The 25,165-nt window shown below is 39.6% G+C and overlaps 3 protein-coding genes across 5 annotated transcripts; 2 read left to right on the top strand and 1 right to left on the bottom strand.

The window, feature by feature from the left end:
* On the bottom strand, positions 1–21,821 carry LOC119900351 (glutathione hydrolase-like YwrD proenzyme). 3 transcript variants are annotated; one of them, XM_038715209.1, is made up of 13 exons: positions 21,763–21,821; positions 13,033–13,165; positions 12,086–12,239; positions 11,855–12,008; positions 10,399–10,605; positions 8,439–8,591; positions 8,267–8,354; positions 7,173–7,344; positions 5,621–5,777; positions 4,911–5,093; positions 3,541–3,625; positions 3,112–3,207; positions 1–2,576 (listed from the first exon to the last, which is right to left on the bottom strand). In XM_038715209.1, the coding sequence occupies exons 2-13, from the start codon at positions 13,130–13,132 to the stop codon at positions 2,431–2,433; spliced, it is 1,695 nt and encodes a 564-aa protein (XP_038571137.1). In that variant the 5' UTR covers positions 13,133–13,165; positions 21,763–21,821; the 3' UTR covers positions 1–2,430. The 3 variants fall into 3 exon arrangements, with proteins under 3 accessions (XP_038571137.1, XP_038571138.1, XP_038571139.1); XM_038715210.1 differs by lacking the exon at positions 21,763–21,821 and adding an exon at positions 13,294–13,351; XM_038715211.1 differs by lacking the exon at positions 21,763–21,821 and having other exon boundaries at positions 13,033–13,212.
* Positions 15,265–19,857, top strand: tm4sf4 (transmembrane 4 L six family member 4). The gene is made up of 5 exons (XM_038715212.1): positions 15,265–15,811; positions 16,386–16,475; positions 17,686–17,834; positions 18,286–18,481; positions 19,042–19,857. Exons 1-5 carry the CDS (start codon positions 15,641–15,643, stop codon positions 19,057–19,059), a joined length of 624 nt encoding a protein of 207 aa, XP_038571140.1. The 5' UTR covers positions 15,265–15,640; the 3' UTR covers positions 19,060–19,857.
* A 126-nt stretch (positions 21,822–21,947) lies between the features above and the next one.
* On the top strand, positions 21,948–24,018 carry LOC119900350 (transmembrane protein 69-like). The gene is made up of 3 exons (XM_038715208.1): positions 21,948–22,179; positions 22,651–22,695; positions 22,788–24,018. Exons 2-3 carry the CDS (start codon positions 22,651–22,653, stop codon positions 23,550–23,552), a joined length of 810 nt encoding a protein of 269 aa, XP_038571136.1. The 5' UTR covers positions 21,948–22,179; the 3' UTR covers positions 23,553–24,018.
* The last annotated feature ends 1,147 nt before the right edge of the window (positions 24,019–25,165 follow it).

Below are 25,165 nucleotides of genomic sequence, written 5' to 3'. Positions count from 1 at the left end.
CTAGAAAATAAATAACATTTATTTTTTAATTACAAAATTATCAACAGATCCAGCATATTTCATAGATCATTTACAGAGTGTTAAATCAGTTAATTTCCAACAACAGCAAAGAAGATATAGAGTAACATTGATGGACTTGATTCACATCCCATTGTTTTATAATCTAAACTCAGTTTGTTTTGTAAAATGTAGACCAGAGAAAAGATGCAACTATCATTTACTGAGGAAGCAGGGTTTAATGATATTGTTCAGATCAGCAGCAACTAATTAAAGAGACTGAAAGAGATAATTATCTCAACCAAAAGACAGACTTGACGAAAGGCATCTTTGGTATGTAATGTAATGTGTTGACAGTGGTGTAATAGCCTCTTATCCCGCAGTTAGACGTTGTCACAGCTGCCTCTGAAGCCTGGGGAGCTCCAACCTGGGCCACGAAGCGTTATGCTGGTTTTGTACACGCCATGCCAGCACTGGGAGAGGTGCGATTACATTCAAAGTCAATGCAAAGGGACGCAATTTCCTGCTGCCGATGCAAAGAGCACGACTATGCGATAAATCGCCAGCAGCTCTCCATCGCTTGTGATGACAATTATTCAGCTCTAGCATGAGATTCGCTGTGCTGAGTACAAGGACAGCGGGCAGTAGTAATGGTAAAAGTGACTCTTTTGACTCGAATCTTAAAATCTCGTTCATTAAAATGAACTAATCTTTTTTTTGAACTAGGGTGGTTATTAGTGGGCAATGTTAAAAAAAAGCGCAGTTCTGCCTGGCTTGCTTTAAAGTATAATGCACAAATTTACCTCTTGATCTTTCTCTATCATCTTTCTATAAAGCCCCATGGGGCCACAAACAAATTCAAACCATGTAAAAACCACAGAAATATGTTGTCTATGTGCAATTTCCACTACTCTGGCTAAACACACCACAGGGCTAACGTTAACGTTGCTATGTGGCTGTGTGTTAATGTTTTAATGACCCTGTCTGTTTGTTTTGGAGAGGAGACGACCGTGGAGGTAATTCGGCTCCCAGTAGAACCCTGTCAGAGCACTGAAGTGGAGCGGACTCAGAACAACTCTCATCAGCTGTTAGCTGTAAACACTAGCAGGACTAAAGTTACAGTACCGTAATGTCAGTCCAGTGAACACTGGTGGTGAACGAATAGTTCATACCTGCTCCACAGTAGCCGAGCAGTCACGTGACAAATGAACGACTCAAACCTGGACAGCCACAGTTGAGAGTCGTGAACTAATCAATTCTGTTTCCTGTGCTGACGGAGCCCATGCAGCTGCCGTGTGACGAGTGAACATAAGAGTCCAAGGCTATTCACACATGCGTGAAAATGAATGAATCACTCCTTCAGACAACTCGTTCCTCACACAAGATTAGGTCAAATGAATGAAATGTTCTTTGAACAACGCAACACTAGCGGGAAGAGCAGAGGGACAGACCCGCTGCTCGCAGACAAACAGCTGCTGAGCTATGGGAAGCTCTGGAGGAGAGACCTGGTGGTGGCGCCAGATTTTTGGACAAATAAACACCCGCAGTCACACTGGATTCTGCTCTGATAACTGGGCCGTTAACCGGTGGGAGTAGGTCAGATTTCACTTGTATTTTTGGGGAATAATAGATTGATTTATCTTTACTCGCGCTTCTCAGCAGCGAGCTACCGTGTTTCCGGTCCCACTGTTGTTATTGTAGCTGCCAGAGCTCTGTGGGACTACTTCATACTGTATAATATAGACCACACATAATAGGATATATATATTTTTAACAAATTGGCATTGTGATGTAGTTATTTCGGCTGGATGAGTTCACGAAAGGCACCCTGTTTCTTCTTGTGGGTTTCGTGGGAGTGGCTTAGCGGAGTGATACGAGCAGCAGAGAGAGAGTTCTGAATTGCATGTTCAACTGTTACCGACTGCTGCTTTAAAGCTGGGGTGAGTAATTTTTTTTTAGCATTTTTTGTTATATTTGTTGAAATTCTATTTACATCAAACAGCAATCAATACATCAAATGCTCTGACACAAAAATGAAAAACTAAATAGTGCACTAGCTTATAAATGTAGCTTGAAATCAGAAGGACGTGGAGTGATATAAGCCATGTAGTGCCAAAACTATGAAATACGCCGTACAGTTTAAACTCAAACTGTTAGGAGAGATTTTATATGATATGTACATGTGATATAAAAACATGATAAAAGAAGACACTTAAAAGGTGTGTGATGCTGTGCTATAATTGTGTTAAACCTATCGGCTAATTAACAAAGCCAAAGGAAAAAGTTCAGCGTGTTCTTTGACACAGTTGTGTCACAGCCAAATATTTATAGTACTTCTGCTCTACATTTCATATGTAGGCATTTACCTTTAGAAAGTTTTGTGATTTGTAATTTGTAATATCTACAGGGAAGACAAGAAGAGGTCACGTATGTCTAGTATCCCTGAGCACATCCATCCGATCTGGGGTCTGATCCTGCCCACAACACCCTGGATGGATGATCAGCGTGTTTGACAGATGGGTTCCACCAATCCCCCACAGTGATGATCTGTCCCCGTCCAAACTGAGACCTCTTGTGGCCTGTGTGTTTGAATGAAAACACAAATAGCATTGAGCCCATTAAACTGTCCTATCTATTATATACTGTAGACCAAAATATTCCAAGTCCCATTTTCATGCTGAGAGGAAGGCTTTTGGTTGGATGGTGCTAACAGAATGTCTAGCTAGTGCCATACAATATTACAAGCTAAAGAGCAAACTAATTCACCCAGAATGATGCCAGGGTAGGGAAGAGGAACTAATAAAAGCATCCTGTTTGCAACATGAAGCAAGGAAGTAGTTTATGGCAACTACGGTCCAATACCACCGATTTGAGACTGCCAGTTGTTTCAGTGATGGTCTCATTGGTTTATGGCCGCTACAACACCTCAATATAACCATTAATGCAACACATTAACTTGAGCAGGCTACATGTAACATCTTTTTTGTTGTAAAATATGTTATCAATTATTTCCCCCTGTTAGTTAGTTAGTTAGTTGGAACCATGGCATACTTGTCCTGTGAAAAATACCATGCAGCCACTGTAAACAGTAATTGTGTTGGTAAAAAAAAGTACCTGTGATCGGCCAGTTCACATTGTGGCCCCGTCTTCTCAGCTCCTCTGCTACCTCCTGGTCAAACCCCTCCTCCAAATTAACCAACCACTGATCAGCTAGACACAGAATGTTTAATCAAAATATGACTTTGTTAAAAATAGTGCTTTACATAAACGAAGGACAGAAGGTTGTCGAATACACGGTCTTCTTTCACAAAACTTCCAGAACTCTCATCTCGTATCCAAATGAAGTTACAGTTTACGATGTCATCTAACATAACAGAGCGTTCATCTGACCACCGCTCTACCATATTTACTACAGCACGAAGCCACATAGGTGAAGGTGAAGCCAATTTAAGTTAAATAAATCATGTTGATACTAACACAACACAATGCTTTCTGTATACAGAATCTATGTATGTGTGTGTGTGTCTGTGTGCTGGGGCATACTTTTGTGGTCATACTGTACATAGACTCTTGGTGCGTCCAGAGCTTGTTGAGGATTCATCCCAAACTCCAACATGTTCAACAACACCTAAACACAACAGCACAATGGTTATAAACTAGGACTGAACGTTATTTTATTTTTTTTACCAATATTGTGATTGCGATTTAATATGCGATTAATTTTTAAGCTCTTTACCTTCTGTATTATTCAAAACGGACAAGCAGTAAATTAGTGTAGAGTATGACCAACACAATATTAGAGAGATAGAACATACACTGTTCTTTCTTGTGGGTCAGGCCTGTGTTATGATGAAATTAGGTAGAATTATTATTATGAGCAATGGTGGGGAAGATATATCAAATTATAATAATATGAGAAAGATAATTTGAGTCAAGTAATCAAGTCAAGTTAAATAATATGATATAATATCATCAGGTCGGGCCTACCTACAGACCACAAGAAAAACTAAGTTTACCAGTGTGTGTTTTACAGTAAGCGCTCAATACAAAATTCACAGTTCAACCACCAATCAATGAGTCCTTATCTCAGTTCAAATCTGCTCGGAGTCCATCTTTCTGTATCCCAGTAAGCAAACAAAAAATACTCAGTTTGAGGTTCAATTCAAAAGTTGGCCAACGAAAATAAAACAGAGTGACGCCTCTCATGTTTAATAGACAAGCTTAGTAATTCTCCGACACCACCGGAGTTCCCCTGCAGCCTGCGAAGCTGGTAAGTGGCGTACTGGCTGTAACCAGACTGTAACAGACTGTAACTCGGGACAGACTGAGCCTCTTTCAGACTTGTGAGTTTGATTTTTCCTGAGCTGACTGGTGGCTGTGTGCTTGACGCAGGCGCCGATCACCACAATACGCTTAACTTACTACACGTGTGTTTCTGTTGTGCATTTTTCCTGTCCGTCAAAGCGGCTGATGGCCCAACGATTTCACCCACAGGGTACAACTTTTATTCCCTGTGTGACACTAAAGTTTATGTTGTGTCAGCTTCTGTCAAGCTTAAGGCCATTGTACAACAAGAAGGCAAGGTACAGCATAACGTGCAGACGAAGCATCAACTTAGGCAGACTGCTTTCCTCTTGGGTGTCATGTGACCAGAGCCTTTGCGATTAGAAAATCTTGTTTTATTACATCGCGATAATATCGCAAATCAATTAATCGTTCAGCCCTATTATTAACTCATTAACACATTTTTCCAATTACGATTTCTCCAATGCCTGATTTAGACCATAAAATAACCAATAGAAAATGATTTACAAATCGACAAATCAAAAGTTAATGGTCAAAAACAAAAGAGAGAAAAAATAAATAATAATTGTTCTGCACTTCACCCCAGTCAATTCTTGATTCCAGCGTACCTGGACATGTCCTTGTGGTTGCATAAAAGCCCCCATCACCCCCAGTGCAGCGAGGAGTTTTGTTTTTTGTGATTTGGTTGGAGAGTCAGTTAGAAGTGCAGATATTATGGTGTGATATGGCCGCTTCCCCCCAGCAACACAGTTAATGTGGTTACGACGCAGAGAAAAGCTGGCACCACGGTTCTGTGAGTGGGAAAAAGAGATTTCATTAAATTATACAGACTGTTTTTTGGTTTCCTTCACAGTCGATAAGTCGAAAAGTTTTATGGATATGAAGATCAGTGCATATTATCATATCACAACAACAATACATCTTCATAGATCTCGTCCATGATTTTCAAAAATGTTTCCAGGTTAGCACCTCACACATATTTACAGAGACTTATACAAAGCACAAGCACACTATACATGCCTGCTCTTGTAAGGTAATGTAACCAACGAAACATGATCTTAAAATATGAAATTTCAACCTAATCGTCATGGCTGGTTGTGTTCTGTTTTTGTCTTGGCTTCACCCATCAAAGACTGAACTCAATTTATCATCACATAGTCCGACACTTACACTGCTCATCTAGTACACAACTACTGCATTTCAGTGTCACACGGGGCTTTAATTCTTATTCATCAAATCCAATGAAATTGCCACCTACTCTCCACTATCTCGTATGCACACAAATAGACACTCATTCCCTCTCTCTGACCCCTCAGACCTGTAGTGAGAATCCACAATCCTTGGGGACCAGTCCACTTCCAAAGCCCATATAGGTGCTGTTGACAAATGAGCAGGCATTGCCCTGACTGTCAATCACACAGAAATAAACTGTGTCACTTCCTGCCATCAGTCCAGGCTCCGCATTTTCCATGGCCCTACAGGTACACACACAAACAACAATTAAAAACATACATAAATCATTACTGTTGGTCTGGGGTCCCACAGGGGTCCACCAACCCTGGGGGTCCCTCGTACGCATCACACACTGGGTACGCCTCAGACAATTTCACGGCAAGCCATCCCACTTCTGACACTATATGTGACGGAAAGGCAAGAGCAGGACCCAGATTTGAACCCCGGTCTACGGGGTACCAAACATGGAACTTGATCGCAACGCCAAAGTGCCTGCCCGTCAGCTCGCACTGGTCCGTTTCAGTGGATTTATCATAAAGGCTTGAATACGTGTGCACTCCAAATATAGGTGCGACTATCTTAAGTGCCCTCTCAGAAACGAGTGACAGAAACACTCAAAGCATGTCAAACCACTGATGGAGTGGATGTACTAGGAGACAGTTCAGAAAAACAGTGTCTGGTGATTTTTGTATCTTTCTCTGACACTTTAAAATGCTTCCACACTAGTGACATGTCAACGTAATTGTTCAGTCAAATTTATTCAGTCTTTTGACTTACAAGGCCAAAGTGCTATTTTTGCTATTGTCGGCCGATTAATTTCGGAGGCCGAACATTCTTGCATCTTCAAGCAGAAATAACAGACAAGATCATATACATACAGGGTTTTCATTTCATTTCATTCCCAAAGCACTTTTCTCGGCACAATTTGAATTAATGGTTTATTTTTGAATGAATGAATGGTTTATTTCAGTTTACATTATAATGTACAAAGATCGCCAATTTGTGTGAATATGCAATTTTGCAGAAACCTTCACATGCTTACACCAATCCATTCACACAAAATAACTCACAACATTAACAACCGAAAAAGGAATAGGCTGAAGCAAGGTGTTGGCTGAGAAATCTGATTGGTAACAGGCTGCATATAGACACAGGTTTTTAACCAGGTTACTGCAATACGTGTAAACATGAATTTAATTTAATTAAATTTACGATTGGTTGAATCATTAAGGTTGAGTTAGGTGGTACTGAATGAAATGAAGGTGTAGGATTGGTGTATGCATTTGTATGTGCTGCCTAATTCAGTAACACAATGATGTAACAGCTGGATTTAGTACCACAGAATATGTTTGTGTGTGTGTTTTAGATCATTATGTTATTTTATACTTTAATAACTTATGAAGACTAGTTCAAAGTCTACAGTACTGACCAGTAAATACACATTGTTGCCAAAACACACACACACACACACACACACACACACACACACACACAGAGGAGGAGAGGAGGAGGGACCGTGGCATGAATGGATGCACGTTAAGGTCGGGGGGAGGGAAGTAAAAGTATACAATCTTATCTTAAGTCAACAGAGCACGGCTGGTATATCCTGGTACTAACAAACACACAGAAGCACACACCTGTCCATGCTGATGCGCTGCGCTCGCTGGTGGCTGTAGCTCTTGTCCAGTAAGGTTTCCAGAGGGATGGTCACATGGTGTGGGTCGCCCAGGTAATGTAGAGTGTCTGTTTGAGCCAAGCGCACAGCCTCCACCAGTACATGGACGTAGTCAGAGCTGTTATGGCCGACAGCTTCACACACACACACACACACACACACACACACACACACACACACATGCACAGAACAATGTGTGAAATATCTGAGCTGCAACAGATGACTGCAAATCATATTCTATTCTATGCGTTTTTTATGTGATTTTTTTATTTGCCCCTTGAAGGAGCTGAGGAAAGGATGACATGAACTTCAAGTACAGACGATAGATCAATAAATATAAAAATTAACTTTATGATTCCGTGAGTACATCACATTATTCAATGGAGATATATAGTGTCATTTCCAAAATTAACATTTCATAGTCATTTTTTTTACTTGCTGTCACTAAAGATACTTGAAATTTGTGGAGATATTCATTCAAAGGTTATAGAGACAACCATCCAGGCAGAGGCGGGTCACCAGGGTTCTTACAGGGCTATTACGTAGATTTGTTCAATTTTTTATGCTAAGCTCTAATTGATTTGCTGGTTATCACTGCACTTCCCAGAGATCAGTTTTCAATAAGTGTGTTCAAATATATACTAGTACTGCTTCTTTTGCTGTATGGCTAGTTGTTTTTTTCTGCCCTGACCAGTGTTAGCAGGCTTTCTAGTCTAAGATGAATCAGAGCGAGTGTGAGACATCTACTGAGTCATGTCAGCTGTCACTGGAGGACCTGGCTGAGTCAGAGTCAAAGTTCCAGGGCTGTCCTTTTTACTGATTGAGAAAAAAAAAGAAAGGAGCCATTATTAATGTGCATTGCGAAAAATGCATGTAGGGTGTGTTGGGGTGTTGGGGTGGTGGTGGTGGTGGGGTTGGGGGGTATGAAATGAAGTTTTAACTGGAACTACTTTCTACCAAAGAAATAGTCACTATGAAAACTGTTTTTCTAGATTATCTAGCTTGTGGCCCAAATGCATCTCTGCTGGTGATATGCATCAGCATGCCAGGGAATACCTTTGAGAGGGAAGTGCTCAAGGATGTTGAGTAACAGCAAGGCAGTCAATCCCTGGCTATTAGGAGGAGGCTCCCACAGACGCACACCCTGAACACATAATGGAGTCATTCACTCAGCTGACCATATAATCAAAATACAGATACAATAATGAATTATGGTCGCTGACCTCACCTTGTATTCCGTGCTTATAGCGGTAATGACCTCGCTCTCATGGCTGTTAAGGTCATCAAGGGTCATGACTCCACCATTTTGGTTGATGACATCAACGATTGCTTGGGCAACTCTGCCGTGGTAGAAAGCTGGTTTGCCACGCTCACCGAGATCCTGTCGATACACCGATCAATGAATCTATTCAGTCAATCAAGAGTTTCTCTCTTTGCATTCTGCCATCCATCTACATGTTTCCAAACCACAGAACGAAACACACAAAAACATAGAAAACATGATGTTTTGCATGATGGAATGTCTAATCTGCGTATTGTGTATATCTACCAGTCTAATCAATATATTAAATTAACAGAATGGTGAGTGTGAACATGTGATTTGTCATCACAAGGAAGTAACACAAATGGTCATCCCTGTGGAATGACTGTTATGATGCCGTGGAAACAATTCATCAATGACGCTGAGGTCATTGCTATTGTCTAAGGAAAGTGAGTGTGTGTGTGGAGGGGCATATGGGCGTACTTGGCAGTGTTCCTGCATTACTGCATTAGTGATGTGAGTGTTTGATGTGAGGTGGATCAATCAGTACATGCTTTCATGGTGACACATAAGCATACACAGACTGTGTATTTATCCACCTTCTAGTGAATCTCACTGACAGGAAACTACAGAATGAGTGTGGTTTTATGAATACTACATTGTCCACACACAATCACGGTCACACATTCACATACTCAACAGGAAAGTAGAAAATGTGCCACCTCCCTTAAAATAGTTTCAATGGAGAGTTGTGTTGTCACAGCACGACATCTAAATTATGTTTCAAAGAATATTCAGATGCACGTAAAAGTGTCACGTCAGGGTGAGTATACTCTGACAATTTCAGTTCCTTCAGAGTAATTTTTATTAGTAGTACAAATTCTGTGCAGTTTAACAATACATTGGCAATTTAAAGCTTTATACGGACATGACACACAAGAAAAGATTATGTCAAAATTCATATTTGACCTTAAGTGGTCTCAGTGATAATGTTGATTTATTCCATTACTTGCATACTGTCTGAAGTGCTCTATGAGACTGCATTGAGGCACAGTTGTGCTTTGAGCTAAATGCAAATGTCAACGCTAAAATGCTCACAATGACGATGATAACATATAAGCAGGTGGATGAGGCTCATAGGAATGTAATTTTGTCATAAACCAAAAAAACTGACCTGCTGGTGGTGCTCGATGAAACGTTATGGGATCAGTGGGATTAATCTAATGGGGACCATGAATTTCTGTACATAATATCATGGTATTTCAGTCTGGACCAAAGTGGCGGACCAACCATCTGCCAGACAGACAGACCCATATTGCTATCCCTAGTTGGCTATGGTCAGTTTGAATTCATGTTTACAGTGGATTTTTATGTTGGGAAAAATATATTACAGATGATTTTTATAATACATTTCTTTATCACATCCACCTATAATCTTACTTCTTTTCTTCTTTGCACTCCTTTTTTTTTGTTTCAGCCTTCCCTCTTTCTTTTTCTTTTGACCGTTTCAGCTTTGCATTTCTATCATCTCTCTGTCTGCATTTCCTTCCCCTCCGCCCTTCCCTCTCTGTCTGCCTCATTTGATATCCTCCCTACTTTGTCCACCCCAGCACAAGCTATATTCCTCCCTCCCCCTATCTATCTTGTTTTCCTTCTATACTGAGTCCAGTACGCTAATGAGTTCATTACCCGCCATGCCCCTGGGTCCATCCAAGGTCTTCCTATATAGAAGGCTAAGTCAAGTTTAGAAAAAGCAAACAAGCCACAGGGAGGACGTGGAACCAGCACAATAGTTTCTCTGGGGTTCTACATTGTTCTGTTTCCTTCTGTCGAAATAACATGAGTTCACAAACAAATGGCCCAGTGCTCCTCAAATGACCTGTGAAAGTTGGCCATGTGTTTTTTGTGTGTTATTTCAAGGATTTACCTTCAGGGTCTGGGCCAGGGAAGGGTTTCTGAATACTTGTCCACATTTGGGTGCATGACCATCAATTAGCAGGTCTCCACCTAGTTCCTTCCCAGCATCTCTCAGAGCAGACACCCCGTTCGCCCACTGGTGAGCTGTCACCTCGGCAACAGGAAACCCCACCTCTGCAAGCTCCGCCGCCCCACTCAGCACCTCCTGCAAGGACAGCTATGGAAACAGGGAGAGGAAGGAAACCACTCTAAGCAAGAAGTAGGAGTTGCTGTTTTGAGAATAAATATATGTAGAGACTAAAACAGTTGTAATTTCCTCTGAGGGAGTTCCACACAGAAAACATTTCTGTGCAAATGAGAGGATACAGGAGGACTTTATGACAAGGTGTTTTTCACTTTTCTTATGTGCCAAAATCCCCTTAATATTCACTACTTTAGTTAACAGTTAATAGTTTCCAAAACACATTCTCATAATGCAAAATAAACAATAGAGAGCATGTTGTATTTATTTTCGTTGATTTTTCCTTCTATAATTGTTAAATGCTGGTTCAGTATACTGTGTATAGTATATTTGTGATTGTACATAGGTAAAGAAAGTTATGAAATTGTGAATGGGAAATATAGGAGAAGCCCTATGCAAATTAATGAAAAATCTTATGACATTTTTGATTTTGAATTATGCCCAGCAGAAGACTAAGTGGACATGCTATACAAAGAGAAAAACCCTGTAAAACATTAATATTCATTTTAATTAAAGGCACTGGCACCACATCAAGTCTGTGAGACCATTTCATTTTTCCATTTTATTGCTGAATTCTGCCTGCAAGTTAAGATTTTCCCTTTTTCGGAGGAATTTTATCATTTTTTACTGCAACCCCAGGTTGATCTGGGGAACAGAGAGATTGTTTTTGTGATTAATGTCACTGCTTTACACCTGCAAAGAGAAAGATGTTGTTCTCCAGGAACACAATCTCAAGCAGACAAGTAGTTCAGCGTAGCTTTTGATTGAAATGTAGTGTTGACAAATCCACTGGAGTTTTCTGCTGTGTCCAAGGGGCCCCCTGGCAAAGAGCAACCAGATCAGTGGCCCCCAATAGTTTAAGTTTGAGCCATATTTTAAAATCTTGCAATCATTTTCATGGACTTGTATAAACCCTACCTAACATGGCTACGTCACTGTTGTTTTCACTATCCACAGAACCCAATGATTGTTACTTTGTCCACTCCTTGTTTATATTTCCTTGATTCACCTCCTTCAACACCACTGTTTAGATCACACTTAAGAGTCGAGAGTCCTACTTCCAGATATGGTTGGTGGTGTTTTTCAGTATGGTTCCTATGGCAGTGTTTACGGTTAAGATGTTTATGTCTTGTAAATTATTATGTTAGATGGGCTTTTGGCTACCTGGTGTTGCATCAAACACAGTTCTACACAGTTGGATACAAGAACACACACACAGCTACACCTTGTTACTGCCAAACAGCTGTACGGTATCACACCAGCATGCAGGGGCCCCTGGTACAGTAACATTCAAGGCATCATAAGGTGGAGGAGGGGCCTCTGCAGTGTAACCACGTCCTTCCAGGAAGTCCAGTGTCTGAGCTCTGGGCGAACGACCACTGAGGAAACAGAGAGAGGCTTAGCTAATCATTCTGTATTGTGAAGACAACAACATCAGAGAGAGAAGAGTCGCCACCTGCCGTTAATTGCTCGGATCTCGCCAGTGTTTTCGTTGTAGAACAAGCAGAAGGCATCTCCGCCCGGACCGGTGCTGCCTGGCTCTGTTACCGCCAGGGCTGCTGCCATGGCAACTGCAGCATCTGCTGCATTACCACCACGCTTCAAGATGTCTGGACACAACAAATACATATCCGTATTACATAACCGTACCAGTATGTTTTAGCTAAATCAGACCTAAATACTGAATATTACTTTCCTGCTAGTACAGAAAAGCCCTTTTAAATTAATCTGCATTACCTTAAAATGAGGATAAGCAAGTAGCCTGTACACTAATTTTCATATAATAAGGAAACCATTGGCTGCCTTGACTGTGAGGGAAATATATGAAAAATCTTAAACACTACACCATACACTGAGCTATTTACTGTAGTATAGGCGACAGCTGAAACAATTAAATAATCGATTGCCAGAAAATGAATCAACTATTTTAATGATTGACTCATCCTCTCTGCCTTTTCTCAAGCAAACTTTTGCTAAAACGTCCAGGTTCTCAAATATGAGTATTTGCCGCCTGTATTTCTCTAAGGCTAATATCATGGTAAGCCTAATATCTTTTTGTTTTCGACTGTTGTTGGTTGGACAAAACAAGATTAATGACTAGACAAGGTACAAAGTACAAGGTAAATTTAATTGTCATTTTACAACAGGGTTGTATAATGAGATGACGATTGTACTTTTTCCTCTAAGCTACTTACAAAGCAAACTTTATACAAAAATTATAATATTATATAGCCTATATAAATAAACTATTTTGTCATGTCTGTCCTTTGTGTTGCAAAATCTATGGTGTTTTTTTTCTGATTTTATATGTTGAGATTTTGAAAAATTAACAAAATTCATGCATAAAAACAAAAAAAATGTGCAACTCTCTGGGGAGATTCATTTTTGCAGTGTACCACTCACCAAGTCCAATATTTGAAGCTAGCGACTGGCTGGACGCCACACAGCCGTGTAAACACACCACAGGAGACCGACGAGAGGAGAAAGTCAACTCGGTGCCCATCCCGCTTTATCTACCAGCGACTGCTGGCATCAACTGGACAAAACAAACGGGACAAAATTAAACCTTTATTGGACTTTCAACTTAGGATCGATTACTCGGGCATCGATTGGGTAAGCTCAACTAGGACGGCACAAAAGACGACCCAATCCCCTCGTCCGCACCTTTTTATATACAGTCTATGGTCCACACTTTGAGGCGCGTTCCCGGTGAGTCCGTGAGTCCGTGAGAGTTTAGGGCTGTCCCACTGTCAAATCGTCAAGTGCGCGAGGGCTCTCTCGCGGACATTTTGAGCCCTTTTTGAGCCCTTTTCGTAAGTCCGCATTTCTGCAGACTTTTCCTGAGGATATTGCCCACAGTTCATAGCGTTGTGACGTGAAACACGGGGGTTACCCATAGATTGAATAGGGGACACCCGGAAGCGAGAGAAATATCACGGCAAATCTGCCTTATAAGAAGAAGAAGAACAGTAAACAAACAAGCATGGACAACAGTGCTGATTTTTTTTGAAAATTCTTTGAATTTTTCTCAACATAGATTTAAGATGATACAGAACAGAACACATGAAGTGTGAAGACCTTCTTACACACTTAGTTTATGCAACTATTTATTTTAGTATTTGCTTAATGATGCTGTTTTGACCATTGATTATTGACAAATGCAGATTGACATTTACCTCTCCTCCACACTGTAGGACAAGAGCCTGCAATACCTAAAAATCAGGCAAAAACATAAGGTGTGCAAGGTGTTTCAGCTTCCTCAAGGTAACGTGATAATGTGGCAAAGTGTTGCCCTGTTTACAGCATTTTGAGCCCTTGCAGCCTCTTGCACTCAATCACTTTCCAAGTGACCTCAGTAAAGTCTGTGAGGGTTCAGGGCTTAGGGGGGACACTGGGATTGGGACGAGCATATAGAAGCAGATGACAGATCACATTGATGGATGCTGAGGTTTCATCATCAGAAATTAATTCTAAACGCTACTAACGCTATTTCAGACGACAATTTCAAAAGTAAAATAGACATAACCATACACATTGATGCATTTGGATGAAATGCTCATGTGCACCGAAAGCTAAAATCCAAGTTTTTAGAATCAGACAATCTAGTACAGTGATTCTCAAACAGGGATACGTTTCTGCAGTTGTCAGGGGGTATGAGGAAAAAAATTAATAATATATATCTACATATTTTTGTTTAGGAGAAAAATAAACAACCTACCAACTATGGTAGTCTGCACAATACATGCCTCGGTTTTCCACCAACCTGAGTCAATTGTTTATTAAAACTGCAGGAATACTAGTATGAAAAATTAAATGTGAAGTGTTAAAACAACCAGGTTGTGCCACTCCAAGTAGTACAAATGCAAACTTGGCCAAAAACACCATAAAGCCATCCCATCTATCAAAGGAGTATGATAAAGGGGTACTCGGGCCCTTCTGATATGGCTGTGGGGGTCTATTGGATAAAAAAGATCTAGTAGCCTAAATAGATTAGAGATACGCAGTCTATTGATGGATAGCAGAAATTCTTAGGAACGATAACGTTGCCAATTGTGTTCAAGTTAAGTTCAAGTTTAGCTGAAATTAGATTTAATTTCCTCAGTGTCAAAATGTCTTTGGAGCAGAAGTTTTAAGTCATTCTGGTCAGACAGTTGGGCATTAAACCTTCTGGGTGAGGTGTGGCAAGAGTAATTTTTATGGTGCTAGATGTTAATTTTTTTTGGTTCTTTTTTTAACTCAAAAATGTAAATAAAAAAACACGATCTTTGTTTAATCACAAAGACTTATTTTGGAGACCAAAAGCCAGGATTTGATCCAAACCAATTTACTGTTCGGTTAAATGACTCATATAGGTGTATGAAAAGTGTATGCAAACAAAATTCGTGTTACTGACTAAACCCGTGGTAGGTGCAAATCAGCCATGAGGGCCCTGCTGTATCGACTAATTCTCTGTCACTTCCTCTGTCACCATGTACACAAAACACATGGTAGAACATTAACCACTGTCTTCACCAGGGTGTCTGTGTGCGCACACAGGTATGTAATCCTTCATTGATGGCTGTGTGTGTGTGTGTGTGTGTGTGTGTGTTAGACAGGTGGGGTGGAGGTGGGGGGGTATAAAGGCTCAACTACAGCATCAACCATCATGAGAAACAAGACAGGTGAGGCAGACAGTATCATTTAGACGTTTCAGTAAAGTGGACAGAGCTTTTTGAATAACAACCAAGCTTAAGAGATGTAAGAAGATTTTTTTAGGAGGTGTTGAGAAGCTGCATTTAGAGATATATATAAAGCCAACGGGTGTGGTGTTATGTCAAATTCTAACAACTGAACTTCGAGTGGACAAAAACAGTAAAGTACATTTTTAGAACCAAAACACCCTTGCTTTGTCAGTTCGAGATAATTTAATTGACTGATTTGATCAACCTCGGTGGAGTTTTGAAGCCCACAAGATACTTTTAAAACCCAAGGAGTTGTTACTAGTACAGGAGGTTGACGCATCAGTGTCAGCATGTGTTCAGGCGGCTTTGCCAAGTGTCTGGGGATCACTTTGATGCCTCTGACCATCGTGTGTGTGCTGTGTAACATCCTGCTCTTCTTCCCCGGTGGAAAGTCTGTGGACAGCGAACATATCACAGAGCAAGTATGGTACTTTGGAGGCATTCTGGGATCTGGAGTGCTGGTGAGTACGTTAAAATTACTGTTGTCTGTTCAGCAGTCCAGAACCTAAATATATTCAGCTTACTATGAAATTTAAAAAAAGGCAAATATTCACAATTAAGAAGCTGGAACTGAGGATGTTTTTGCCGGTTTTCCTGGGGAAAAAAAACGAATTAACTGATCAATTAATCAACTAATTGTTTCAATTCTAACTGTATGAATACAGTTGTGTTTGTGAAAGAGGTAATGATCTCATTAGGTTACAGTTAGTTCACATTAGAAATATTGGAAAGACAACACAATACCATCAAAGAAATTATTAAGAATCAGTTTTATAAATGTGCGTAGAATGATAGATCAGATATGATTTAGTATTTTTCAAAGTATTCTGATTGCATACTTGCAGAAAAATGTGTCAACCCCAGTGAGAGTTGGTGCTGCTTTAACAAATGGCAAGTTTAGGAACTACCGTAATTATATAATACTGTATACCTTAATGATTATGGTGGGACAGTTAAATTTCCTCCTGCAAACAGCAGATGAACAAATAGTTCATTATACTAAACTGTTTTATTGTATGTGTGTGTGTGTGACAGATGATCTTCCCAGCTCTGGTCTTCATGGGTCTGAAGAACAATGACTGCTGCGGTTGCTGTGGCAATGAAAGCTGTGGGCGGCGATTTGCGGTGCAGAGATGTTTCACTGTTTCACTGTTTCACTTCTCACCATAATGATATAATCATTTACAGCTGTGGCTTTCAAAAGTTGGGCGAGGATCCTAAGGAGGCTCACAAGACAGGAAGATTAGAATGGGTCCAAAAATAATTCTGCAGAAACTGGTGTTTTATTTTGGTTGGGGGGAATGTGACGTTAAACAAAGTATTTACACGTCCCAGTATGCTAGGGTAGGCTCAATAAAACACTAATGATTAGGAAGTTAGCCAACAATGTAAAGTTTGCCTAAGGGCTGTCAGAATGCAAAATACCAGGACACTGAAATGGAAGAAGCTAAATGATATTTATTTTTCATTAATTATTATCATGTGCACCTCAAACTGTCAAAATGTCTTCATCTATTAAACCTGCCTGTTGCTAATGCAGATGAGGGTCTGTGGCTATTTTAGTGTAGTGGCCATAATCAGAAGTGCAAATCACCTGACACCCAAGGACCCAGAAAGTATTTTTTCTGTATGCATCCTTTACAAAAGTCACCCATTAAAACAGACATTGCATGCGTACAGGCACTCAGCCAGTGAACAACCTGCGCAGGAAGAATAACTTGCATTTTTATTAATTTTAATTAATCAATTAATTTCCCCAAAGATTAGTATTGGGTATCCTGCCACCTAAAACATGTCATTATAATTAAAAAACAATTAATTGGTGAAAATCTGATTTTAAAAAATCGAATCTGGGTGGAGATTGGATTATGAAACACCTACAATCTGTGGTTATGGTTTATTTAGCTTTTTATTACTTTTAATGGATTTTATGCGAAACACACTTATACATTCACACACAAATTGATGAGATTTGATTACTGTCACAAGAAATTCCACTGATGGGAGTTTCACATGACTTTATCACACAGAGCCCGTATTGTTCCCGTACAGACACACATACTGATCGATACATCAGAAATGTGTAAGTGTGAGAGTGTGTATGGGGGTCCAGGAAAGAATCAGCAAACAAAAGTTGCGCGTGCGTGCACACACACACACACACACACACCATCTCAGTAGCTCTGTGTTGGCCATTATCTGTTTGTGACCCTCAGCCTGTGCTCCGCACACAGAGAATAACTTCATTGTTGTCACAGACGCTCACACCGAGAGATGTTAAAGGTATTTTTATTTATTGATTCCCAATATGAGTAACCGTTCTCTCTCTCTGTAGATGCTGAGTTCCATACTGTTTGCAGCTGTGGGTGTTTTGGGGGCTGGTTACTCAGTTGTAGTTTCTGCCGTGGCCATAAACCACGGACCCGAGTGTGTGATTTCCATTTACGGCACAAACAAGACATGGGACACTCCTTTTTCGAATGGGTAAGACACACAGCCCTACTAAAACTTAGACTTCTAGAAGTACCTGTATAAATATTACTTTTCCTAATTAGAACTAGTTTTTGTTAAAGAAGTAATTTGACATTTTGGAAAATATGCTTATTCGCTTTCCTGCTGATAGTTACATGAGAAGAGTGAAACCACTCTCAGGTGTGCACATCAACTATGGAGCTAGAGCTGCGGGTCATTTAGCTTAGCTTAGTTTAAAGGGGGATACAGACAGCCTGGCTCTGTCTAAATTTAGAAAAATATACCAATATGACAACCTCACAAGTCACTGCACCAGGCCACAAACAATCTGGTGCATAACTTCCAGTGTAACCCAAAGTTTTGTCATTTTTACTTTCAACCATTGTGCTCACTCAATAATTAACCTGTTCTTCACCTGTTTTAAGTGTTTACAGATAATCTCTTGCTGTCCCTCCATTTCCAGTGACTACCTGACCAACAAAACTGCCTGGTCGCTTTGTTTAGAGCCAGCCAACGTGGTGTCCTGGCATCTCTCTCTGTTCTCTGTACTGCTGGTCATGGGTTTAATCCAGATGGGGCTGTGTGCTGTGCAGGTGGTGAACGGCCTGCTGGCAGCTCTGTGTGGGGACTGCTGTGGCTGCTGTGGCTGCTGCGGAGGGGTCAGTATCTAAATCTGAGATGAGATGAGTTCAGTAGAGTCTATTTATGAGATGAATTTTATATTTTTGAAGGGAAATCTGAATTCAACCCACATTTCTGTTACTATATTATTTTCACTATTGATTTTTGTGTCCGTAGTAGGCTAATAGTCCATTATGTCGCTAAAACTACAGAAATAAAAGATACATGGGTGAGATAATAACTGTAGACGTTTTATTGCTGTAACATTCTTTTTATAATAGCTTCTTTGCCAAAAGTAAAGCTAATGATCTCAATTATACTTTTACCTGGTAAAATGAAGGAAAATAAAAATAAATTTTAGCCTACTACAAAAGATAAAACAGTAGATGAGGCTTTATGATGTTTGACAGAAAGTAAAATAAAGCATGCTTACAGTAAGTACCTGATAAAATTTAAATAATACATATATTTCCCATTTAATTCCAGTTTTGATACATGGTTGAGGTTGTAAATGGTAATTGGCTTGAGGAGTGGTGTTAGTAAACCGTGATGAATTAGATTTATTTTAGCAAATCACTTAAAAATGTTTTTCTTTCAGAGCGATGGAGCCGTCTGAGCACTTCCTACATCTGAGAGTTTGAAGGCGGCTGGTTCCTGTGTTTATTCTGTTTCTAGAGGATGACAGTAGTTTATTGCTTTGTTCCATAGCTATACATTTCAGCACAAGAGCTCATTCTTTACATTGTGTGTAGAACTAACAACACTGGTGAAATGACAGAGCTCTACTTTTTAGCAAACACTAATGAGCCCACCGTCTCTTTATTTAATCTGAATCTGCTGTTTGTTTTGGCTAACAATAAAGAGCCTATTTTTGAAATATGTATGAGAAGCAGGTGGGATCATGAGAAAGGATAAGACCTTGCTGTTGGTTTAAATGTTTTTTTTTTCTTATCTAGTCAAGCTTAAACAATGGTGTTTGAAAAATGAATAGTCCTCTTTCAAAGTTATATTGATAGATATAGATAATATAAAAAAAATAAAAAATAGATAAGAGATATTGAGTTACAGATATTTCTGTTGCATGACTGCTCCCTGCTGGGGATTTTGGTGTTGGACGCCATCAAACTTATTGTACTTCTCAGTAACAAAGGTTGCTAATAGAATCAAAAGTACTGAAACAGAATTCTTTTATTTCAAAATGCAATAAATAAACGCTCATTGTTACAGGAAGATTGGAGGTGTGTTTTTTCTGTCACAGAAAAATATGTTAAATGTAAACATGACATTTACTGTTGCCAAATTACTCACTGTCATTGGACTTTTTTCGCTTCTCTTTCAAAGACACCTACATAGGTCTTCTTGTGATGCACTAACATGTGTAATGTGTTAATAAAGAAAATCTTCTGTAAATGAATGATCTGATTCCATGGTTAGTGCTTACAGTTATTTTTACATACATGTGCCCGGTAAAACACCCAGCCAGACACGTTCTAATCATTTATATATATAAAATTATAATTAAATATTATAGTGCATATTTCCTATTTAATTCCAGATTTGATATTTGGTTGGTACTGTAAATGACCGGCTTGGGGACTGGTGTTAGTAAACAGGGATGGATTTAACTTTCCTTAGTAAATCACATGAACATGTTGATAATATTTGTCTTTCAGAGCGCTGGAACGGTCTGAGCACTTCCTACAGCTGTGAGAGTCTGAAGGGGGCTGGTTCCTGTGTAACTGTGATTACCTTTTGGCCAAAACAATGAATAAATACTCAGTATTTCACCACCAGAATTTTTTTGATATTGGGAAATAAAACACTTAATTTTATGGTTTAAGTTTAATGACAAATAACTATATAATCTGGTACTAATTACAGGGAAATCAGAGAACGTTCTGAGACAGCTATTTGAGTTAGTTGGTTTGATTGTGTTAACTATATGCAGTTGTTGAAATTCCTTGAATTTAAACCACTTAAACAAATTCAGAATTTGCCATTATACATTTCCCCATACACATTTACTACATTTAAACTGCTCTAAAGTGAAGGACAAAAGTCACAAACTGAACATGCACTCGTTAATCAGTCCTGCTAATCGATGACTGTTTTCACTGTAATGCAGGGGTGTGCACAGACATTTTGGTGGGCAGGGGCTCAAGTGAAAAAAAGGGCATTTTTTTAAACAAGACGAATATATTAACTCAACAAATTTTTACTTTTCTACAAAATAATCAGTTCACACAGAGACCACGGTCTTCTTTAGTATTCTCTAGGTTTATCACAGGAGCAGGCGACAGCAAAGGAAACTATGCCACAATGTGCATGTTTTCTATGCTACTAGTTTCAAGTATATTTTTATGACATAGTTTCATTAATAAGTTGTTCACAAGCCAATAAAATGTTTCAATTCTTTTGGTGTTATTGGAATACATAACACTTCACATAAATCTTCACACTAAACTGTGGCATTGGGCTGCAGGCATAATTAAAATAAATGTTAATTAAATATTACATTTTTAACATTACATTGTTAATTATATTACATTTACCATGCACACACGCACACACACACACACAATAACTGATGGTGACATGGACTTAGTTTCACATTTGAGGGAGGGCTGTCTGTATTATATAAGGATTTATCAGCATACAACAAACTAATAGAATGGAGAGTTATTAGATGAGGAGCTGACCATCAAAACTAGGAATCTACTCTTTAAGGCACTTTTTCACGGAGTGGTCAATTTTGAGACTTTGGTCTATTTTGTTTCCATGTCTTCTTTTACTCTAATAGAAATAAAACTTAAAGAATACACATTTAGATAGTGTTGGTTTTAAGTCTAATAACCTCGGTCTATTTGCATCTGTAGATTTATTCTATATTAACCAAAACAAGCTAATCTGCATATTTACACAGCACATTTCAGAAAAAATACTCTTGATGTAAGTCATTAACTGGGGAAGTTCTGTGGTGACATGCTTTATGTTATTTTCCTTATCCCATTCACCTGCAGTGACTTGTCAAATGCGTGCAAATTAGCGCATTTTAATTAGTTAACGCCTAATTTGCATATCAATGTGGCGATTGTGATGACGTTATTAGACACAAATGTTACTGTGTTCACCTGTAGTGTCTCCACCAGTACATCAGGTTGTAAGGCCATGAGATATTGCCTTAGCCAAACTTCAGCTAACTTATTAGCTCAGCTCATGAGTCCATGCGTTAGCAAGACATAGGCCTACACTGTCTTCTGTTTAATTAGCGGTAAACTGGAGGCACTGGTAGTTTAGTCTTTTGTTCATCACAACTCACCTCCACACAAGCCAAGAAAAACACTTCTGGGAGAGAAGCTGGAGGGGCTGCAGTCTGTCTGTCTGTCTGTGTGCTGCTGCAGTGAGATGCGGAGGGAGAGAGAGAGAGAGAGAGAGAGCATCGGAACTCCAAAGCATCCCAGAAAAAAGCACGTGCCTGCTGTAATGTAATGTTACACGGCCAGTTTTAAATAAGTAGCATGCACACTTGTAACAAGTAAAATTGTTGTCCAACTATTAATATTTATTCATCAGGTTATTAGATCGATTTAGACTCGCTGTATTGTAGTGGAACTGTAGTTAAAGGACGTTTCTTGTCTAACACGGAAGGAATAAACGGCGTACCAACGTGTTTCCCACAACTTTACTGTTTGACCCCCACAGGGCCAAAGTATGAGCTTTTCAACCTGAAAGAGAGGTAATTATCTGTGTTTGTGTTTCAGGAATATGGATTCATATTGTAAGCAGCAACACATGCTTCAGCTGTGTAACGTTAGCTGTTAACTTACTAACGTTAACGTTGTTGTGTCTGCGACGTTGTTCTGTCTCTGCAAATAGTTGTATTATTTTTCTCTATTATTTTTATTATTCTTACATAACTTGCATTGTCTATTCCATATTTATATATTTCTACATTTATTTATGTCAATTGTATGTTTGTCTACGTGTAGCACCTTATCACCAAAGCAAATTCCAAAATGTGGAAAACACTACTTGGCAATAAAGCTCCTTCTGATTCTGAATATTGAAAATATTCATCCATTGTTGCTCTAATCCATTTTACATTTTATTCTTTTAATATTTTAATTTACTCTAATTTTTCTTAACTTTGAGTCTATTAGCCTTTGTGTTTTTTGATCTGACCTTATCTGTTTGCTTCTTTCATCAGATGCTGTCTGTTATACTTGGAAGAAGCATCTTTGCAGCCCAGAAAGTAAAGACAGTTTTTTGCACTTAAAGCTGTTTTTGAGAGTTTATCAATTTAAAACTAAAATATATTTAATTTTAATATGTATGTCTTTTTAGGTGTGGCATTGGGCAGGTCCTCCACAAAGATGCTGGACATCAGCCCTGACTAGAGCTTCTGATGGGGGATCCAGCTCCCTGCAGACCTTCTGGGCCTCAACAGATGATGGACGACTAAAACCTCCTCCTGTACTCGGTTTCAGGAGGACTAAGCTCTTCCAGAAGATCCAAACTCACGCAGCCCAATTTTTAGTGAGGAACCAACATTTCCACTCTTCTGCTGTGAGACTGAAGAAGCGACCACAGCTTGAACCTCCCCCCAGAGAGCTGGATCTGCTGCGCTATGACATGAAAGACTTGTGGAAAAGTCCCAAACCTGCCCTGTACCTGGGGTTTGCAGGGCTGATCCCCTTTGTCACCCCCACTCTGCTTATGGCTGTGACTGAAAGCTACTTTTCAGAGTTGGCCTATGCTCAGTTAGCTTATGGTGCTTCCATTGTTTCCTTCCTGGGTGGAGCTCGCTGGGGATTCGCTCTTCCTGAGAGCAGCCCAGCCAAACCTGACTGGATAAACCTGGCCAACAGTGTGCTTCCCCCACTGTTAGCTTGGGTGGCCATGGTTATGAGCGACAACATTATTCCTGCGTCCACCATGGTTATCATGGCACTTGGAATCTCGCTGCATTATGATCTGTCTCTGCTACCCACGTACCCCAGCTGGTTCAAAGCCCTGCGCTCCATCCTGACCACTGTGGCATTTTTTTCTCTTGTTGGTACACTCATAATTAATGGAATATACCCAGAAAAGAAGCTATTTTCAGATTAAATAGTATTAAAAAATCTATTGAACCATAAAGCCTCCATGTTTTTATTTTAGTGATCATATAAGTTATTTCTTATTAATGTGAGTCTTATGAATATCATCTGTCTTTATGGCAGGCCTACCTGGTCATGTACTGTGTGGGTATTTTATTTATTTATTTTTACTAAAACTCATCAATCTGTAAAAGCAGAATAGAATTAACATCTAATGTACATTCATCTTTCATAAATAGGGTGTAATGAAATTATAGTCCTGTTTCCATAGAAGGCCGTACAGTATGTATTTGTTTTTTCTTTAAAGCCTTTGTAGAAGTTGTGTATGTTAGTGTGTCCCATCTTTCAAATTGTTAAACAGTTCTTGTCGGTGACTTCTTTGATTCGACCACTAGCAGTCGCCAAGATCAGAAATGTTCATATACTGAAAATGGAAGTTCTTGCTCAATATCAAATAAATGCACTTTTTCATTCAACATAGTCTTTTTACTTGAGTTGATCCTATTTATAACATTTTAGTCTCTAAAGTCACGTTACCAGAACCAAAAATATTTTGTTTGACCAACAGTCTGGAAACCTAGAGGTCCTCAATTTGTGTAATGAAAGCGTATAAAGAAACACATTTAAGAAGCTGTAACTAAGAAATGTTAAGTGTTCTTTCTTTTATACAGTCTATGGTTTTTGCTTGACTGCAGTTGTAACGGGTCAGACCTGTATCGGCCTGATTTTGAGTGCTGTGATAGTGTGACGGGTGAGCACCTAAAGTGTGTGTTTGGTGGGTGTGGTCTTCACATAGGTTGATTGCATGGGGATGGGCTGATGGTAGACAGGTGTGCTTGGGTGTGACCTCCAATCTGAAGTCACTGAACCAGCCACACACTAGGCTCTGTGAGTTTTCTGCTTGTCTCCTGGGTACAATGTGCAGGTGTGCTGAGAGTGCTGCTGGTATCCGAGATAGTGTGGAACACGGCTGGGTCGGAGTCTGGAGAGTTGCATGGTGCAGAGAAACAGCCACTTAGTGGAGTTACAAGAGGCCCCTGGAAGTAAGGAGGCCACAACCGACCAGTCCTTGGTGTGTTGTTCATCTTCGCTATACGCTGGGAACAGAAGTTGAGCACACCCAGCCTCAAATAACCTGATTCCATTTTATTTAATTGACCCTGAGCTTCCCCAACTAAACTGACTTTTAGCTTTCTTAGTTTTGACCTTGCTTTGAACCTTTTTATGTCTTTTTCATTAGGTGTGTAAATAAAATTGGAGGTTATATTTTGCACAGCTTGTTGCCACTTATTTTCACCACTGGTTGGTCAAATCCGAGCTAAAGAGGGGTGTTACACAGTGATTATTCAGAATCATTATCAAAAAGTATGTTTTTGAGTTTTTAAGCAGGAGCCGGATAGGCGGAAAATAATTCTTTCAGTGTCTTTAGTGCGTGCTACAAATTAGCAGAGCCACTGTTACTGCATCATTTAACATGCCCAGGATCAGACAGCTAAAGTCAGCACTGTCAACATCACTGGGGAAAAGGGTATTGCATAAGATCTAAACTGGAGTAATCTGTACTTAACGCCTCAAGGGTAAAATGCACACCATCAAATTGCACAACACTCAAGGCTTCAGCGA

This window comes from Micropterus salmoides, unplaced genomic scaffold (genome assembly GCF_014851395.1).
Source record: "Micropterus salmoides isolate LMB-PRFRI ecotype aquatic unplaced genomic scaffold, ASM1485139v1 Ms_hic_scaffold_13, whole genome shotgun sequence".
Lineage (NCBI taxonomy): Eukaryota > Metazoa > Chordata > Actinopteri > Centrarchiformes > Centrarchidae > Micropterus > Micropterus salmoides.
Note: the sequence above shows the minus strand (reverse complement) of the source record. Positions and strands in the feature narration are given on the sequence as shown.

Coding starts and splice junctions, on each gene's coding strand:
- LOC119900350 (XM_038715208.1), top strand. CDS start 22,651: ATGCTGTCTGTTATACTTGGAAGAAGCATCTTTGCAGCCCAGAAA. Junction 22,696..22,787: donor GCATCTTTGCAGCCCAGAAA/GTAAAGACAGTT, acceptor ATGTCTTTTTAG/GTGTGGCATTGGGCAGGTCC.
- tm4sf4 (XM_038715212.1), top strand. CDS start 15,641: ATGTGTTCAGGCGGCTTTGCCAAGTGTCTGGGGATCACTTTGATGCCT. Junction 15,812..16,385: donor TTCTGGGATCTGGAGTGCTG/GTGAGTACGTTA, acceptor TGTGTGTGACAG/ATGATCTTCCCAGCTCTGGT. Junction 17,835..18,285: donor GACACTCCTTTTTCGAATGG/GTAAGACACACA, acceptor CTCCATTTCCAG/TGACTACCTGACCAACAAAA.
- LOC119900351 (XM_038715209.1), bottom strand. CDS start 13,132: ATGGGCACCGAGTTGACTTTCTCCTCTCGTCGGTCTCCTGTGGTGTGT. Junction 12,240..13,032: donor AGCTTCAAATATTGGACTTG/GTGAGTGGTACA, acceptor TGTTGTGTCCAG/ACATCTTGAAGCGTGGTGGT. Junction 7,345..8,266: donor TGAGCACTTCCCTCTCAAAG/GTATTCCCTGGC, acceptor GTGTGTGTGAAG/CTGTCGGCCATAACAGCTCT.